The sequence below is a fragment of the Triturus cristatus genome, chromosome 7, assembly GCF_964204655.1.
Source record: "Triturus cristatus chromosome 7, aTriCri1.1, whole genome shotgun sequence".
NCBI lineage: Eukaryota > Metazoa > Chordata > Amphibia > Caudata > Salamandridae > Triturus > Triturus cristatus.
In genome coordinates, this window is record NC_140590.1 from 738,380,154 (window position 1) to 738,399,680 (window position 19,527).

At 41.2% G+C, this 19,527-nt stretch overlaps 1 protein-coding gene across 1 annotated transcript in view; it reads right to left on the reverse strand.

Annotated features, from left to right (window-relative positions):
- The window catches only part of ENGASE (endo-beta-N-acetylglucosaminidase), a 244,404-nt gene that overhangs the window by 21,703 nt on the left and 203,174 nt on the right, over nt 1-19,527 (reverse strand). Inside the window, exon 12 of the mRNA XM_085617454.1 lies at nt 18,810-18,921. Within this exon, the coding sequence (XP_085473580.1) occupies nt 18,810-18,921 (112 nt within the window). The remainder of the gene's footprint in view (nt 1-18,809; nt 18,922-19,527) is intronic.

Sequence of the window (19,527 nt, forward strand, 5' to 3'; positions counted from 1 at the left end):
TATATAGAAGAAGAAGAAGAAGATTTACAAGAAGACACAGAAACACCAACTGGACAAATTGAAAAAGTGGACAAGTCAAAGGAAGAAGAAATTTATGAACATTTTAGCATACATCCTCTACATTCAAAAGAAGTTATGGGAGACAATATTGATCTGTTTCAGATGAAGAAAGCAAAAGGAACTCCCGTGAGTGTATGGGAGGAGAGCTTAGAAGCTCGATGTTTTCCCCAGCTGTTTCCTAAAGGAAAAGGAGGACGATACGATGAACGTCCAGAACAGATTCCAGCTTCTGAGTATCGGACTACAAGACTATATGCAGAAGATCCCAGATTTCGACAAAGTATTCCTTATTTGTTACATCTTTTATTTGAAAGCGACTTGTCTGCACTATCTTATGCAGTAAATCACATTTTAAAAAGTGGAGTACATTTACAAAATGTGTCTGCTAAGGATTTTATGGAGCAAGTGCAGCACCGAGATGATCATTTGGAAACACAACTGATCAATCTGATGGCTTGTCAGCGTGGGCCAAATGAATATTGGTACCGACGCCATGGTGAATTAAAATGCATGTTACGGAATTTAGGAACACCAACATGGTTCCTTACCCTAAGCTGTGCTGAGTACGCTTGGGATGATTTACTGGATTTTCTACGAGAGGCAAATTCAAACATTAAAAACATCGAATACAAGACAGCAGGAGAACTGTGCTCATTGGATCCGGTTAATGTTTGCAGATATTTCAATCATAGATTTGAGGCTATGATGTCCTTCATCTGCAATAAAAAAAATCCACCTCTTGGAGAAGTAGTGGATTTCTTTTGGAGAAAAGAGTACCAGGCAAGAGGTGCTCCTCATATTCATATGCTGTTGTGGATCAAGGATGCCCCAAAGTTTGGAACAGATACTGATGAAGCAGTGTTATCTTACATTGAAGAATATGCAACATGTGCTATACCAAAAAGCACAGAAGAGAAAAAGTTAAAGGAGCAAGTTTTACGTTTCCAAAGTCATCGGTGTGGAAAATACTGTCGACGGAAATACAAGAGCAAAGATAAATACTACACTAAATGTCGATTTGGATTTCCTAGACCTGTTCTTTCAAATGGAAGAGTAAACAGTTTTATGTCATCTGTGAGACATACTATCACAAGAAAATCACCTAAGAATACCTACAACCTAAAAAGAAAAGAAGAATCAAAAAATATAAATGACTACAACCCAGTCATTTTATCCATGTGGAATGCTAACATGGATATACAGTATGTAGCTGACAATTCCATTGCTGTTGCTCGATATGTAACGTCTTACATTACTAAATCTGAAAAAACTGAATTGAAAGAAATGTGGGAAGAGATTTCTCACGAGAAGACTGTCAGTAAGAAGCTGTACAGTTTCAGTTTAAAGATGTTATCGCATCGAGAAATTGGATCCTACGAATGCTCAGATAGGTTATCTTCTGCAAGTCTCTACTCGAAATCAAGAAGAATAATTTGGGCAAGTTTAGGCCTTGCAGCAATGAGAAATCGGGTACTGAAATCTGTTGGAGAAATTGAATATTTGGCCGAGAATGACCCAGAAAGTACAGATATTTTGAAATCAAACATGTTGGACACATATTATCCAAAAAGAAGTCATCATCTGGAGAACATGTGTCTCTATGAAGTGCTGCAGAACTACATTTATTCACGGAAAGCCGCAGAAGACATCAACAATGGAAAATATAAAGTCATTGGTGAGGAAGGATGTTTGGTGAAGCAAACAAAAGGAAGTTTGATAAATCACAGGAAGCTGAGTTGCGACACTACTGACAAAAAGGAATTTTACTACTTGGCTCTTTTACAGCTGTTTAAACCATGGCGTACAGAGGATGAACTACTGGGAGAATTTCAAAGCTATGAAGATTCTTTTAATGCTTGCAAAGACAGCATACAATGCAGTACATTCTCAACTTATCTGCAAATGTTAAATGAAGAAATTGAACAGGAAACTACAATTGCAGCTGAAGTAGCTAGAGACAGTTCTCAAGACAGCCAAAGTTCAGGAACACTCAGTCAAGATCCCCTAGGACAACCAATCGTTGAAAATGAAGCATCAATAGCCATGAATGAAGTGGAAACGGCTATGAATCAAGCTCAAGAAGAATTTATAGATTTACAAAATTTGGAAAGACAACTGAATGAAGAGCAGCAACAAATTTATGAAGAGATCAGAAGCAAAATTGATCACGGATTTCTACATGAAAAAAAAGAGTGCTCATGCACATCATTTCATCCAATCAGGATGTATGTAAGCGGACAAGCTGGAACTGGAAAAAGTTTCCTAATAAAAGTCATCAGAAGCTACCTACAGCAAAAAACGGATTCTACTTTGTCTTGTGTGGTTACTGATCCAACTGGGTTAGCAGCATATAACATAAAAGGAATCACCTTACATCGTTTGCTAATGTTACCAGTGGAGCATGAGAACAAAATACAATACAACAAGCTAACTGGAGAAGCATGCTTGGAAGTTTCAAGAGTATTGAAGAAGATGCAAGTTCTCATTATTGATGAGGTGAGCATGGTATCAAACTTAATGCTTGCCTTTGTGCATTTAAGAATGCAGCAAATTCTAAGGACAGACTATGACGTGTTATTTGGTGGAAAACATGTCATAGTTTTTGGGGATCTTCTACAACTTACTCCAGTTAAAGGACAACCAGTGTTTAATACTGTGACACATGAAGACACAAAGAAGTCATTGGGAAGCATCGGTAATGCAAATATTTGGTCCTTCTTTGAGTACAAGGAACTTACTACTAATATGAGGCAAGCAAACGATGAAGAATATGGAAGTATTCTGAAAGATATCAGAATTGGACTACTCACAGAAGTTGGCAAAAAAGCATTACAGAGTCGGCTGCTACATAATTTATTTCCAAAGGAAGAAATAGTTGCAGAGAAGATATACAAGAATATTGCAGAAAAGAAAAGTGTCATCTGCTTAATGCCAACTCTACGTGAATGCTCAATATTCAATGAGGAGCTTTTAAAATTGGAAAAGGAAGATATCAGGAAATTGGAAGCAGTGGACAAAATTGAGGATGGAAGAATTACTATCACATTAACAGGCACACTGAAAAATAAATTGGATTCACTAGAGAAGAACATTTCCAAAACAGCTGGATTAGAGAAAAATCTATATGTTTGCATGAACTGTAGAGTATTTTTAAGGAGAAATTTGGATGTTGAAAAAGGTTTAGTTAATGGAGCTATGGGAAGAGTTGTGGGTTTTATTAATTATCAGAAAAAAGATGGAATTGAATGTTTAAAAATAAAATTTGATCAGATAGAAGAAGTTAAAGACATTTGTCGTTGTTCAGTTCGTTTCATGCTTGTGAAAGACTTATATGTACGTAGGAAGCAGTTTCCGTTTTCGCTAGCATATGCTGTAACTATTCACAAGTCTCAAGGATTGACTGTAGATTGTGCTTTTGTGAACATTGGTTCAACTGTGTTCAAAGAAGGTATGGCTTATGTAGCTTTGTCACGAGTGAAAACATTATCTGGTTTATTCATGATAGACTTTGATGACTCAAAAGTTAGTGCTGATACAAATTGTGTAAAGGAGTATAATAGATTAAGAAGAACCTATGCTCCTCATTTAGGTCAGTATCCTGTGTTGGAGAAACGTGTAGTTTCTCGTAAAAGGAGAAATGAGAATATCTGTAATGAAGATGTAGAGAGGAGGAAAAAAAAGAGGAGTGATGTAATTGCAAGCTAAAAAAAAAAGGAAAATGAAGAAGAGGTTGTAGGATGTCATTTTGAAAATAGCTCTGGTGTCAACTGCTACGCTAATGTAGTGCTGAATGTTGCATTTTATCTGGAAAGTGTGCAAGAGCAGATAATAGTAAATCAGAGAAAAAGATTCTGTTCTGAGTTGAGTCTCCTTTTTCAAAAGCTGAGTAATGATAAAACTCAAATAGAAAGTGCTACTGAAATTAGAAAACTTTTAGATGTATGTTCAGGACGAACACAGTTTTCTCAAAATGTACAGCAAGACGCACAGGAATTCTTGATGTTTTTTCTTCAGGTACTGGAAGAAGAAGGGGTTCCCATTGAAAATATGTTTGGTGTCTCTTATAAATGGGAACATAGTTGTGAAAACTGTTACAATACATGTGGCTCTAATGTTGATTCTGAAAGGTTTATTTATTTAACATTGCCAGAAAGTAAAACAGTCACTTTTGCTAAATTAGTTAAAGATGCTAATCATAACATGGAATGCGGTGAGTGTCAATCTGAAATGTTTTCAACGTTAATTTTAAAGGAATACGGACAATATGTAATTTTAATGATGCAACGATGTAAAGCTGATGGTTCAAAATTGGATACTTTAATAAAGAAGTTTACAGGACAGCAATTATCAATTTCAGGAAAATCTTTTGTAACAGTTGCAATAATTTTCCATGAAGGACCTACTGTTACTTCTGGACATTACACAGTTTATCTTAAATGTGAAAAAGGCTGGACACTGTGTAATGATTCCCAATTGATTTTCAAGCAACGTTTGCCTTTTGATTTAGCAAATTCCTATCTAATCTTCCTGAAACCTAAATTTTAGAGAGACTTGGCAAGATCTGTACAAAACAATTTTACCATTTTATTGGATTACCATTGGAATTTTCAAAAAAAATGATTTTTCAAATGATCATTTGGCCTAATGGAAAGGTAACCAATTGTAATGTGGACTTTTTAAATTTTTTTTTTTGTTTTTTTTTTTTAAACCGTTTATTACAAGTCTCAAGAGTATACAAGTATGGGCCTACAACCTTCCGGCCGGCCGCTAGCAATGACAGGAACATACGACATACATTTATGGAACACGTGGTGTTGCGGAGGAGCATGCTCAGGAGGTAACAACGTCAAAAGCCACATCAGCCAGACCCCACTATACGGTTTCATTTTAAATTAAGAACAACAAGAAAACCACACCCACAAGGCAACCCACAATCGGAAATAGCAGCACGTGCTCCCCTAGAGGGGGGATCCCAACTATCCACAGGAGTCTAAAGAGGGGGAAGAGAGCAGAGCGAGGACTGGGGGAACCCAATGCCCGGCATCGGGGGAATGAGTCGGCTAAGGGGACGGGGCTGGCGAGGTATCAGGCAGCAACGGTGGTGCACAGATACCCCCACGGTAGGCGTTCCAGGGGCCCCATACTTTCACCCATGTCCCAGGCTTACCCCTCGCCACATACACCACTTTTTCTCGAAACATGCACCAGTCCATGTGTTCTTTCCAGGCCGAGACCGTCGGGGGCCTCTGGGATCCCCACAGTTGAGCAATATCACGCTTGGCTATCATATATCCCAGAGTCACCCACCACGTCTGCGGCGCCGAGTAATCAGTCGGTTCCCACACATTCAACAGGCATCTCCTCGCTTCAGGCAACAGCGCCACATGCGTAACCAGTCGCAGCACCTCATGTACACCACGCCAGAACCCTTCCACCTCCGGGCACTCCCACAAAATATGCAGAAAGGTCCCCAAAGCACCACACCCACGCTTACACAACCCATCTTCAGCATAGCCCATACGCAGAAGCTTTGGCCCCGTCATGTAGACCCGGTGGAGTATCTTGAGCTGGACGAAGCGCAGGCGAGCCGGTATGGCCACCTCCTTCGGGGAGGCCACCGCGGAGGTCCAGTCCTCGTCGTCCAACTCCAGCCCGTCGGCAACCCAAGCCGCACGAAGGGCAGTCAACAGGCCCGAGCGGTCGTTAATCAGCTTTTTGTATATCAGTGAGATCGTGCTGTCCGGGACGTGCCCATCCAGCATTCTATCCTCCAGGGGGGAATATTCCGGGATGGAGGCAACTTCCGAAAAGACGGAGCCCAGCGCATGACAGACCTGCAAATACCGAAAGTATTCACTGCCCTGCAACTGAAATTCCGTCTGCAGCATATCGAACGTTTTAAATCCTCCCCTCGTACAGAGATCCCCCACTTTACTGATGCCTATTATGTCCCACTTCTCAAAGCCCTTAGAGGTCCACAGGGAGCCCAACCGCTCGGACGCGTATAGTGGTGACGCCCGGGTCAAACGGTCCTTCCACCCCATAGCTGCATTGGCCGCGTGCCACACTTGCACCATGACACGCGTGGGGCCCGTCAGACGAGCGTCGGGCGCGCTAGAATAAAGCGCTCGATTGTAGTCGCCACCTGGCAGGAGCATCTTGTCCATTGCGAATGCCGGGTGACTTTTTTAATTTTTAATGAAACTTTGGAAAACCAAAAATTTAGACAAAATCGGTAACATCTGCACAATTTAAATTTTGGAATGTTATTGGATTGCCATTGGAAATTTATTCAAAAAAGATTTTTAAAATTACTATTTGGCCATGAGGAAAGGTAAACAATTGTATTGTGGACTTATTTAATTATTAATTAATCTTTCGGAAACCAAAATGTTACAGAGAATCGGTGAGATCTGTACAATTTAAACTTTAGAATTTTATTGGATTACCATTGGAAATTTAATCAAAAAAGAATTTTAAAATTACTATTTGGCCTAAAGGAAATTGAACCAGATGTATTGTGGAGTTATTTGAGATATATTTTTGTGATTATACTTCTGAAACAAAAATGTCAGACGGTATTTTAAAGAAATAAGTATTGATATTAGATGATATTTTTTTAGAATATTATGCATTTCTATAATGTTATGTTTAAGTAAAAAGAGATTGTGGGCTTTTTTAAAACAATCTTTGAGATTGTTATTTTTTTTTTGCCCGCTGTTAAATGATGAATGCAATTGCTTTCACAATTTATAGTGAAATGCAATATATTCTGAAAACAGCAAAAAAAAGGCAAAAAATGTTTGGGGAAAAATATGTAAATACGTGTACTGTGTTATATATTGATTTATTAAATATTAATACTTTTTTCTTTTTTTTCAGATTGTGAAAGAAAATTTTCAAAAAAAACCAACCATTTTTTCAAGTAATTTCAATTACATTTTAATTAAAAATTAAATTGTTGGGTGGGACAGGTAACTGAGAAATTAGAAGGTCTCTTTCTTCCACTTTATCTCAAAAAGATTTTTAGTATTTAGTTATTAATTCCTCAAGGATCTTGAGATGTGGTAATTGATTTTTAGTGTTTTAAAAAAAAAAAAAAAAAAAATTACGCTTACCGTACGCGTACGGTAAAAAAAAAAAAGTTTTAAAGAAAAAATAAAAAAAAGTTGAGAGGTAAGGTTGGCTCTTAAAAGAGCTGTTGTGTTCATGCAGTGACAGAGGAAAGGAAGTATGGAAACATTAGCTGGTTGGACATTTGTGCTGGTCTATTTTGTTGTTAATGAGGGGAACACTGGTCTCCCTATGAACAATTAGATCATGGCAAAATGAACACCGCATAGTAACCCTACCAAACCGAGGGTTCGTTTCCAGAGGATCAGAAAAAGGTGATTGTGCCCCCACAGATGAAGGGCTCTGCTGAGCTTCCGAAGAAGGACTCGGCTGAGCTGCTGTGGATGTGCTTGCTCGACTTACTGAAGGGTTGCCTCTAGTATGTCGTGCATGTGTCCTAGGATGCACATCCTCAAGGTGTCTCAAGATAGTGTGATTCCCGAAGGAATACTTCTTGTTGGGATTTCCTCTCGAAAGCACACGCTGGCACAGCTTGCAAGTCACCAAAGCAGCATTGACTTTTTTCTCACCCTCTGGAAAACTGAAATACTCCCATATGAAAGAGCTCTTCTGTTTCCTCTTTCTCTGCCTGATGGTGGTGCTGCTAGCCTCACTCTCAGTAGAAGAGTGCTGGTCTGCCATCGTATCACAAAGACAAGTCAACTCCTTCTCCTAAGGGATCACAAGCAGAAATGAGGGGAATGGGTGTGGTGTAGGAGAGTTCTAGAACTGAAATTAGTTTCAACCAATCAAAAGTTGTGTTTCATGATCACATGACCCACCGTGCGCGTACGTTACGCTTACGGTGCGCTTACGGTAAAAGTACGCATGCGCGTAAAAAAGACACGCGCTCGCGCGCATGCGCAAAACAGTCACTCCACAACACTTCCGCGTAACGTGCGCGTGTAGCGTACACGCCTACGCGCCCCACGCGCAGTACGCGCGGCTACGCAAATTGTGTAACTATACGCAAACAGAGTAGATAAATTACGGACATTGCGTAAACCGTACGCTTACCGTACACTTACCGTACGCGCACTAAAAAAAAAAAAAAAAAAATATTTTCTATGTTATACTAATGTATCTTACCTGTTTGGTAAAAAAAAAAAAGAGAAAACTTGATATATTGCAGATTTTTTTTTTAAAAAAACATAGTGTTTTAAGAGAATAAAAAGTTTTTAAAAAAACTTGTTTTTTTTAAAAAAAAAAACATTTAATATAAGAATTTAAGATAAAAAAATCATACAAAATCAATAAAAAAAATATGGGAATCACATATGTTATAGGTAAGAATTAGCATTTAAAAAACCATACAAATTCACTGAAAAAACCATGGGTTTCACACACGTTATAGTTAGGAATTAGCATTTAAAAAACCTTGCAAATTCACTGAAAAAACCATAGGTTTCACACACGTTATAGTTAGGAATTAGCATTTAAAAAACCTTGCAAATTCAGTGAAAAAACCATAGGTTTCACACACGTTATAGTTAGCTGGACATTTCACTCGTAAAAAACCAATGAAATTTCCCCGTTATAGTTAGTTAAGCTAACTATAACTCGCGCGCCCGCAATGCACTGCTGATGACGTCACATATTACATCACTCATGACATGGTCAGTGACATCACTCATGACATCACTGATGACATCTCAAATGACATCACTGATGACATCACTGATGACATCATCCATGTGATAGAGTGGCAGACCTCCTCTCACCCTAATATAACCTTTGATACACACATTCAAAAATAGAGACTGAAATTTTCAAAAAAATGGACATACCAATACCAATTACAACAACCTCTTCAATAATTCTAAGATCCACATAAACATCCACTCATTCACCAACAGTCCTGTACAGTCACTCATTCGTGTACTCACACATATGTACTCATACACCTATACATCCTGTAACACAATGCCTCTCATCCATAGAGTTACTCACACACATAGTTACTCATGCTAATAAAGAATCAAACATACATTTATTTGCATATACAGTTATACACACACCACCACACTTACTTCTATGGAAACTTACACATACTTAGTCTTTTAAACAATCACTTATAGAAACACATACTTATTCATACAGGAACTCTTTCAATCTCTCACTCTCACATACACTCACTTATATACACCAATAGTCACATATACTAGTTTAAAACATATGTAGTTACTCATAAAGACACTATTGAGACAGCCATTCACTCACTAACACACCCATACACACACTCTTCCACCCATACAGTCCTGCACATATGCTGTCTTCAACACATACAAACAGTGAGTCACTCATTCATGCACTTATGCACTACGTAATACCCCCCACTGAACCATACAGACACTCAGACACTCATACTGATACTCAAAAAACCAACTAATAACCTATATAGACACTCATGTAGCTGCTCACCAACCCATGCAGCCACTTATACACAAAGTGAGAGACTGATACAGGTATTTACACATTTAAACATTACTCACTTAGCCATGTATTCAATAAGATACACTTAATCAGTCAGTAATACAATCAATTTTTCAAAAACAAATCATCCATTTAGACACTTATATACTCATTTATTCTTCCATCGACCTTGAGATATACATATATAAAACATATTTAATTTTCAGAAAAACACACATTCACTGGATGATGTCATCAGTGATGTCCTTTGAGATGTCATCAGTGATGTCATGAGTGATGTCACTGACCATGTCATGAGTGATGTAATATGTGACGTCATCAGCAGTGCATTGCGGGCGCGCGAGTTATAGTTAGCTTAACTAACTATAACGGGGAAATTTCATTGGTTTTTTACGAGTGAAATGTCCAGCTAACTATAACGTGTGTGAAACCTATGGTTTTTTCACTGAATTTGCAAGGTTTTTTAAATGCTAATTCCTAACTATAACGTGTGTGAAACCTATGGTTTTTTCAGTGAATTTGCAAGGTTTTTTAAATGCTAATTCCTAACTATAACATGTGTGAAACCTATGGTTTTTTCAGTGAATATATATATATATATATATATATATATATATATATATATATATATATATATATGGAATATGCTACTTACCAGTATGCATCTGTTCTTGGCATGTAGAGCTGCAGATCCACACACTAGGATAGTAGATCACCATCTGGTGTTCGGCTCGGATTCTTGCACGTTGTTGTTGTCTTTGGAAGAAGTCTTTGTGGTCACGAGATAGGTGACTCCTCCCTTGGACCATAGTGCGCATGTGCATCAACTCCATCGTTAGACTGTTTTTCGCCATGATGGGAAATGATGGGAGTTTGTAGAAGAGCGAGAGAGATGTCCATGTGTGATGTCTAAGTAAGACAATGCTGGAACAGATACTGGTCCCGGGGAGGTGGGTGGGCGTGTGTGGGTCTGCTGCTCTACATGCCAAGAACAGATGTATACTGGTAAGTAGCATATTCTGTTCGAGGCACATGAGCTGCAGATCACACACTAGGATAGACTATATAGCAGTATCTCCCCTAGTGGTGGACACCTGTATCGGTTGCAGCAGTTTGAAATAAAGTTTTAAGGACAGCTTGGCCCACAGAAGCTTGTTGCTTTGCTTGCACGTCAACACAATAGTGTTTAGTGAAGGTGTGTGTTGTAGACCATGTGGCTGCCTTACTAATGTCTTCTAAGGGAATGTTCCCTAAGAATGCCATGGAAGCCCCTATTTTGCGTGTGGAATGCGCTCTAGGGGGAACTGTTAGTGTGCGTTTAGCTTTGTGGTAGCATATTTGGATACATTTAACAATCCACCTAGCTATCCCAGATTTGGAAATGGGGTTGCCCTTATGTGGTGGAGAGAAAGCTACAAACAAATGTTTTGTTTTGCAGAATGATTTGGTTCGGTCAATGTAGTAAAGTAGGGCTCTTTTAACATCTAAGGTATGAAGAGCTCTTTCAGCTACCGAGTCTGGGTTTGGGAAGAACACTGGTAACTCTAATGATTGGTTAAGATGAAAAGGAGATATGACTTTTGGAAGGAATTTCGGATTTGTCCTAAGAACCACTTTGTTATGGTGTAATTGTAAGAATGGTTCTTGTATGGTTAAAGCCTGGATTTCACTTACCCTTCTGAGGGATGTGATAGCGAGAAGGAAAGCAACTTTCCATGTGAGGAACTGTAGTTCGCATTTATGCAGAGGTTCAAATGGGGGTCCCATGAGCCTAGTAAGAACAATGTTTAGATTCCACACTGGAGAGGGTGGTAATCTGGGAGGAATAATTCTTTTAAGTCCTTCCATGAAGGCTTTGATCGCAGGGACTATAAAGAGTGACAAGTGTTGTCGATTTTGTAAGAAGGCTGCTAATGCTGCTAGGTGGAGACGAATGGATGAGTATGCTCATTTACATCTTTGCAAGTGTAATAAATAGCAAATGATGTTCTGGATGGAAGCATCCAGTGGGTGTATATCATTGTTAGTGCAGTAAATGGCAAATCTTTTTCATTTTGCAGCATAGCAAGCTCTAGTGGTAGGTCTTCTGGCTTCTTTTATAATGTTCATGCAGTCTGGTGGCAGGTTAAGGTAACCGAACTCTAGGACTTCAGGAGCCAAATCGCCAGATTCATTTGACCTGGATCTGGGTGTCTGATCTCTCCATGGTTCTGGGTGATTAAGGACGGGGAGAGATGCAGTTTTTGGTGTGGAACTAGAGAGAGTTCCAGTAGTGTTGTGAACCACGGCTGGCGTGCCCATGTGGGAGCTACTAGGATCAGTTTGAGAGACTGTCTGAACTTGCCTACCACTAATGAAATGAGTGGGAGAGGCGGAAAAGCGTACGCAAATCTGCCTGACCAGTTCATCCATATCGCATTGCCCTTTGACTCCGGGTGGGGAAGGTTGGGTATTTTGCGTTTTTGTGTGTGGCGAACAGATCTATGTCTGGTTGGCCCCATTGTTTGAAAAAGGGCACTAGGACTTGGGGATGTAGTTCCCATTTGTGGATCTGTTGTGTTTGTCGACTTAACAGATCGGCAATTTGATTGTGAACCCCTGGAAGGTGTTCTGCAAGTAGGTATATGTTCTGAGGAATGGCCCATCTCCAATGTTCTGTGCGAGCTGGGACAGCTGCACAGAATGTGTGCCTCCTTGTTTTTGTATGTAATACATGGCTGTCATGTTGTCCGTCCGGATGAGGACAGTTTTGTTCTGTACATGTAGTTGGAATGATTTTAGTGCTAGGAATATTGCTAGCAGTTCCAGGTAATTGAAATGGAGCACTTTCTGTTGAGTGGTCCATTTGCCCTGAGTGGTGTGTCCGAGGAGATGAGCTCCCCATCCTGTGAGTGATGCTTCTGTTGTCAGCACTATCTGTGGAAGAGGCTCTAGGAACGGCCGCCCTTTGGAAAAGTTTGTTGTGTTCCACCATTGTAGAGAGCGATGTGTGCAGCTGTCCACCAACACCATATCTGTGAGTTGTCCGTGAGCCTGGTTCCACGGACGTGCTAGACATTCTTGCAAGGGACGCATTTGAACTCTTGCATAAGGCACAATTAAGATGCATGAAGCCATCATGCCTATGAGTTGCATGAACACTCTTGCTGGAAGAGAGTGTTGGATTTGAAATTTTGTGATAAGAGCTTATATATTGACTATCCTGGCTGGGCTGGGATATGCTAGGGCTGTGGAGGTGTTTATGGTGGCTCCTAGATACTGGTGTATATGAGAGGGTTGGAGATGAGACTTGGGATAGTTGATTGTGAACCCCAAGTTATGTAAGATTTGGATGGTTTGGTGAGTGTGTAGAACACATTTGTTGAATGACTTGGCTTTTATTAGCCAGTCGTCTAGATACGGGCAGACATGAATTTGTTGTCTTCTGAGATGTGCTGCTACTACTGCCAGACATTTTGTGAATACTCTGGGCGCGGTTGTTACCCCGAATGGAAGGACTGTGAACTGGTAGTGTTGTCCGTCCACCACAAACCTTAGATACTTCCTGTGAGCAGGATGTATGGGAATCTTGAAGTAGGCGTCCTTGAGATCTAGTGTGGCAAGGAAATCGCCTTGTTGCAGCAGTGGGAGCCCTTGTTGAAGAGTGATCATACGGAAATGATCTGAGTGTATATACAGATTTAGGGGTCTGAGGTCGAGAATTGGTCCTAGAGTACCGTCCTTTTTGGGGATTAGGAAGTAGAGTGAGTATACTCCTGTCCCTTGATGTTCTAAGGGAACTAGCTCTATTACATGTTTTTGGAGCAATGAGAGAACCTCTTGTTTGAGGAGCATAAGATGGTCTGGTGACATTGAACGCTGTTTGGGTGGTATATGTGGGGGGCTAGTTGTGAGTTCCAGGCAGTAACCATACTGGATAATTTGTCCTACCCACTTGTCTGTTGAGATGGAGTTCCAGACAGGTAGGAACTGTGTTAGTCTGCCCCAACTGGAGTGGAATGGTCTGGGGGAAGCGGAGGAAAGTAACTGTTTTGGGGCAGGGGAGGTGCGAGTGTTGTTATTACCTCGACCTCGTCCCTTGTTGTTGTTTCCTCTGCATCCTCCTCTAAAATATCCGCTACTGAGGGATGTTTGTGTAGTGGCTTTGAATGTAGATGAGGTGTCTGCGCCCATATTTTTGGAGGCTCCTCTGTAAAAGGAGCGCCGAAAGGAGCCACATGCTTGTGGAGACTGTAATGCTCCCATGGACTTAGCAGTCTCGGTGTCCTTTTTCATTTTTTCAAGGGCAGTGTCTACTGCTGGTCCAAATAGCTGTTCCTGGTTGAATGGCTGACTAAGTATGGTAGTTTGTACCTCTGGCTTAAAGCCTGAAATGCGTAGCCAGGCATGTCGTCTAAGGAGCACACTAGTGTTAATTGCTCTAGAGGCGGTGTCTGCGGCATCAAGCGCACATTTAATTGACGCGTTTGAAATAAGCTTTCCCTCCTGGATAAGGTCATTTGCCTGGGTTTTATACTGTTCAGGCAGATGTTGTAAGAGATTCTCTAACTGGTCGTAGTGTGCCCTGTCATATCGTGCTAGTAGTGCTTGGGTTTTGGCAATACGCCAATGATTAGCGGCTTGTGCGGCTACTCTTTTGCCAGAGGCTTCTAGCAGTTTGGATTCTTTGTCGGGGTGGTGTATCTCCTGTGGTTTGGGAGTTGGCGCGTTTCCTAGCATTGGAAACGACCAAAGAATCCAAAGGCAACTGTCCTTTGATGTAATTAGGATCTTCAGGGGCAGGCCTATATTTCTTTTCTATTCTAGGGTTAAGAACCCTGGCACGGATGGGGTCTTTAAATACCTCGGGTGCGTGCTTACTGACTCCTTTGATCATAGGTAGGATTTGTACTGACTTTTGGGATTGTTCAAAAGTATCTAAGAGGAAGTCTTCCTCTGGTGCGTCAGAGTGCATTGTGACACCGTGGTAAAGTGCCGCTCTATTTAATATTTGGCCAAACACTAGGTGATCATCTGGAGGAGATGGTTTGGAGGGATATGGCTGAGGTTCTGGCATGTCTGTTGGGAGAGGGAATGCCCAATCATCAAGTGGTGAGGTATCTGGATCCGTGAACGGGTCATTAGGATCACCCCCACCCCCTAGGTCATCATCATCTGGAGGTGGTGTATGTGATGGAGAAGTTACAGGTAAGGGTGGTGTAGGCAGAGGAGGTGGGTTAGAAGGCAGTATAGGAGAGAAAGGGGCATAGGCGATGTTGCAGAGTCCTTCCTGTGTACAGGAACTGGAGCAGATTGTGTGTCCAGTTTCCGTTTTTTACATGGCACAGCCATGACATGTCCAGTCTTTGGGTTAATATAAATCTTTTTCTGCCTTGGAGCGATGGGATCTGGGTGAAAAAGTTCTTGTTCCTCTGAAATAGTTTTTGGTGCCGATTTTTTGGGTTCCGAGCGAGGTTTTGGCTGATCCGTGTAGGTTTTGGCTTTAGGAGGTGTATCAGAGTCCTTAGCTGTTTGTTTCGGTGCCGATTATGGTTTCAGAGCTGAAGCTGGATCTTTAGGCTTGGGAACCGTCGGTTTATCTATGGGCCTTGGCGTTTTCGGGGCCGAAGGCGTCGGAGCCTATTTCGGTGCCGAGTGGTCTTTTGGCTTCGGTGCCGGTGGGACAATGACATGCGGTTTGCTCGGTCCCGAGATACCGGAAGGCTTGTGCGGTTTCGGAGCCGAGCCCGGAGGCAGGGCTTCTGAAGGATGTTTTCGGTCTCGACTGGGGCCAACAGGTGAAGTCTTGACCACTGCCTTTGGTTTTGGAGGGGTTGGGGGCTGGGGCAGTAGTACTCACACGTTGCCCAGGAGTGATGGGGTCGTCTGAGTCCTCTGCTTCGGAGATGATTTGGAGATCCTCGGAATCGTCATCTGGGACATCGGGGCCTTCATCAAAGATGTCCTCTGGTTCCGGAGCTGGTCTCTGTGCCATGATGTGTCTTCGAGCCCTTCGATCTCGAATGGTCTTTTTGGATCGAAAGGCTGGACAGTTGGACTCGTCGTGTTCAGGTGACAGGCACAGGTTGCAGACTTTGTGATGGTCACTGTGTGGAAATTTTGGTCCACACTGGGGGCATTTTTTGAAAGGCATCCTTTCCATGAGCCGTAGGCCTCACGGCGTGGATAGGCCCAGCGGGCGCGTCAACGTCCGGAATCGAGCCGATGAAATCGATGTCGAAGATGAAGGTGCTTCAATGGTTTTTGTGGAAATTTTACGCTTCGAGAAGCTTGGAATTGAGATTTCCAACCGGAGCGGAAAAGTTGCATCCGTACCCAATGGCGGAAAAAAACAATCTAACGATGGAGTTGATGCCCATGCGCACTATCATCCAAGGGAGGAGTCACCTATCTCGTGACCACAAAGACTTCTTCCAAAGACAACAACAACGTGCAAGGATCCGAGCCCAACACCAGATGGCGATCTACTATCCTAGTGTGTGATCTGCAGCTCATATGCCTCGAACATATATATATATTTATATATATCTAAAACCGGGATCCCAAAGAACGAACACAGCGGGCCAAACAAGGGCACAGACTCCAGTTGAAGATATAATGAATTTGTTTATTGCCTTAGTATGTCAGGATGAAGCGTTTCGACTACAAGCCTGTATTCTTGATCACATTATATTTAATATTAAATAACCATATCTACCAAATTCTTATCCTTAATGAAGACAACAAATTACATAAAACTGAATAAAATTATGAAGCCTCTCAACTTGTCTGTCAAATTGCATATTCTTTTGCCTCTGATACTCCTCCAATTAGCTGAGAAATTCGGGTCCAATTCGCTCGCTTTCTCACCATCCGAAAAACTCCTAAGACATCCATACACATCATTACTATCAAGCTCTTCCTTATTATTGCCATTAGGCAAGTATGAGGTCAATCCAGGGCACAAGTCCTAAAATACAGAAGTGGAGGGAATAACCAGGTTAGGCAGTATGTAAGTGAAATCATGACGCGTGCCATCACAACGCATGATGTCACAACAGGTGACATTGCACGTGACATAACAGTAAGTGAGTTCACTAGCTGTGACATCACAAGAAGTGACATCAGATATTAGGGCCTCAAACATGTTTATCAGATATATCATGAGTATATTTAAGCACATTATGAGATTTAACAAATGAGATTTGGTGTCGGGTTGTGCCACAAAAGTGGTGCAATCCCGCTGCAAAATATGGGCCTCAACTAATATATTTATTTTTTTAAACCCCGTCACTAAAAAATTGGCAACAAGGAGAAGCATGGCTGTAAATCTGTTCTGCTGAATTGGTTGCAAAGTCTGCATTTTAAAATATTGTATGGGTTAAGTCATCTGCTGTAAAAGGTGCCCAGTAAATCTCAGGGAATAATAATAATGGTGGGGTAACTCTGCAGGTGAACGCGTTTGTTGGAGAGATCTGGGTTTTGTGAAGTCCCAGATTTGAATCAAATCAGCATTGCGGGTTAATGTGTCGCCTGCAAAGCGCATTACGTAACATGTAGATGACAGATTTTTACTTTATTTAGATAGTAAAGTAGGTTACTGCTTTTAACACAGAGATCCTTTTGTTACCTGAGGCTCACAAACTGTAATCCATGTAATATAGCACAGTGAGCTATGAAGGACATGTGACTCCTACGCCTTGTAACCCTGTCTAAAGTAAATCATCTTGTACATTGATGTACACATGTACATTATTTATTGTCAACGTGTATGTGTATGTGCTCTGACACCCTGCACTGGGTTGCGTAGCGTTGTAAAATAAACAAAATTGTGCTATTGAAATTGTTATTTGTGTAAATACAGGGACAGACCAACACACCGGACCTTCTTACAGTGCATGCATCTCTTATATTCAAGGACTGAACAAATGCAAAAGCAAAAGCATGCCTCTCTTAGTGCCTGAGAAGAGATAACAAGCTTTGTGCCTTTGTTTCCCCTCTGTGGCATTTACATTTAAGTGTGAGGTTGCAGGCCGCCTCCAGTCAGGATATATCCAAACAAAAGGAGGCCTGAGGGCCCCTTAACTTCGGCCCAGCTGGAAGTGTAAAAAAAGCTCCCTCGCTGCCTGCACGTTGCTGTTGGGAATGGTAAGTGGAAAGCAGACAACGTACAAGCGCTGCTGAATGTGTCCCATGTCTGAAAATTACACTGGGACAAGTTTGGCATATTTATGTGGGGCCCCAAGTTATTCGGAAGGGACGGCACTCACCCTGTGAAAATAGTGGGTGGATGGCCTGTACCTGTGTTTACCCCCCTACTTGTGCCCTGGGTCAAATCAATAAGTTCACAGCACTCACCATGCTTCTAACTTTCTCTCTAGTTCAACACATCACCCTGTGTTTCTTCCACCGCACTTTATCGTCTAAAAGCAAAGTATCAGATGCTGCCTTCAATACTCTTGTTGAAGCACTGCATATCGAAAATCCTTTTGAGACTCTCTTCTGATTTTTTATAATGTAAATATCACCAACTTCGAAAGAGTCAAATCTAACATTGAGTTTTTAGTAATATTTAGTCTTGACTTGTTGTTCCTGAACTCTTCCATATTGAGAGTGCGACTCACAAAGTCAAATTCGGCCGTAAACATGGCTTCATTTTCACCCGTAAGAAATTTACAGAACTCTTGACAGGTGTGAACGGTTTTACTCATGTGGATTCCTCTGCAAAGAAATTGTCTTGAAAGTTTCTAACTGCCCACAAACGTCTTAGTTGGTTGACAATCACTGACCATTTACCACCTTGGAATTGATGATCAGAGTTTTATTCCAGCAAAGGACTAGTGAAATTTCTCTTTCAGTATGGGAAGAGGAGCAAATCATTGCAAAACTCAGATGGGGTGTGGGTGAATGGGATTCTTCACAAGACAAATGTCCCCCTTTGAAATAAAAAAAGAAATAATGTACATTACATAGTGGGTTGCATTTATTGAGGGCTCAATTTGAACATTACGTACAATTCCACACTTGGGAAATGGGGCTCTGGGGAACTTCTCACATGACATTTACAGTGGTACGCCTGGGAATTTGTCCATGGGCAGATTTCCATTGTCCATGTTTAGTACTGGGAATGTTTGTAAATTTCCAAAAGTAATTCCACACCATTTCAAAGGAAAACTACTATGGTGGCAGGTTTACAACTTGCAGTGCATGTCACTCACACTCACCTCTGCGTCCAGCCATTATCGTCCTGCTTCCAGCAGGGGCCAGTTAACCGTTCATAGGTGGGATGGGTCTCTTCTAGTACGGTAGGTTGCCGAGTGTGTATGGCTGGTGGCACTAGAGAGGAGATCAACCATGAATTAGTGGGGCAACATTCAAAGAAGGCGTGCATAAGAGGAGCAGACAGTGATTTAAGTGGAATTAAAAATGTGTGCGTGCTCTAACCCTTCACAAAACTATTTTTGTTTGGTGGGGAAGAGGCCTAGCATATGCAGCTCAAACAACGTTTCTGCATCTGTGCTTGAAATGAGCACATCTCCTGAAATGCATAAAGATAGCTACCATGTGCTCCAGACACAGAAAGAGAAGGATATTGCATTTAGTAATAATTAGCTTAGGAATTACGAACTACGTGGCTCTAAAACTCAATTACAACTCCAAGTTATGCCAATCTTTCATTTGAGATGTTTCAATTGGATGCCATAGATGATTAAAGCAAACTCTCACTTTCAACTTTTAAAAATACAGCAACAAATATACATTAGCACATAGCACCTTGTACGAGTAGACGACACATTTAGCCCAGCTGCTGCAGCTTGTTCCATAAAGAATGCAGGAACTACACAGTTCTAGTACCAGGACATTTTCTGCATTTCTAAGAGAAAAATAAAGTTTATTTGTTCATGTTCTGAGAACCCAGAATGCTTAACAGCTGGTACTTGA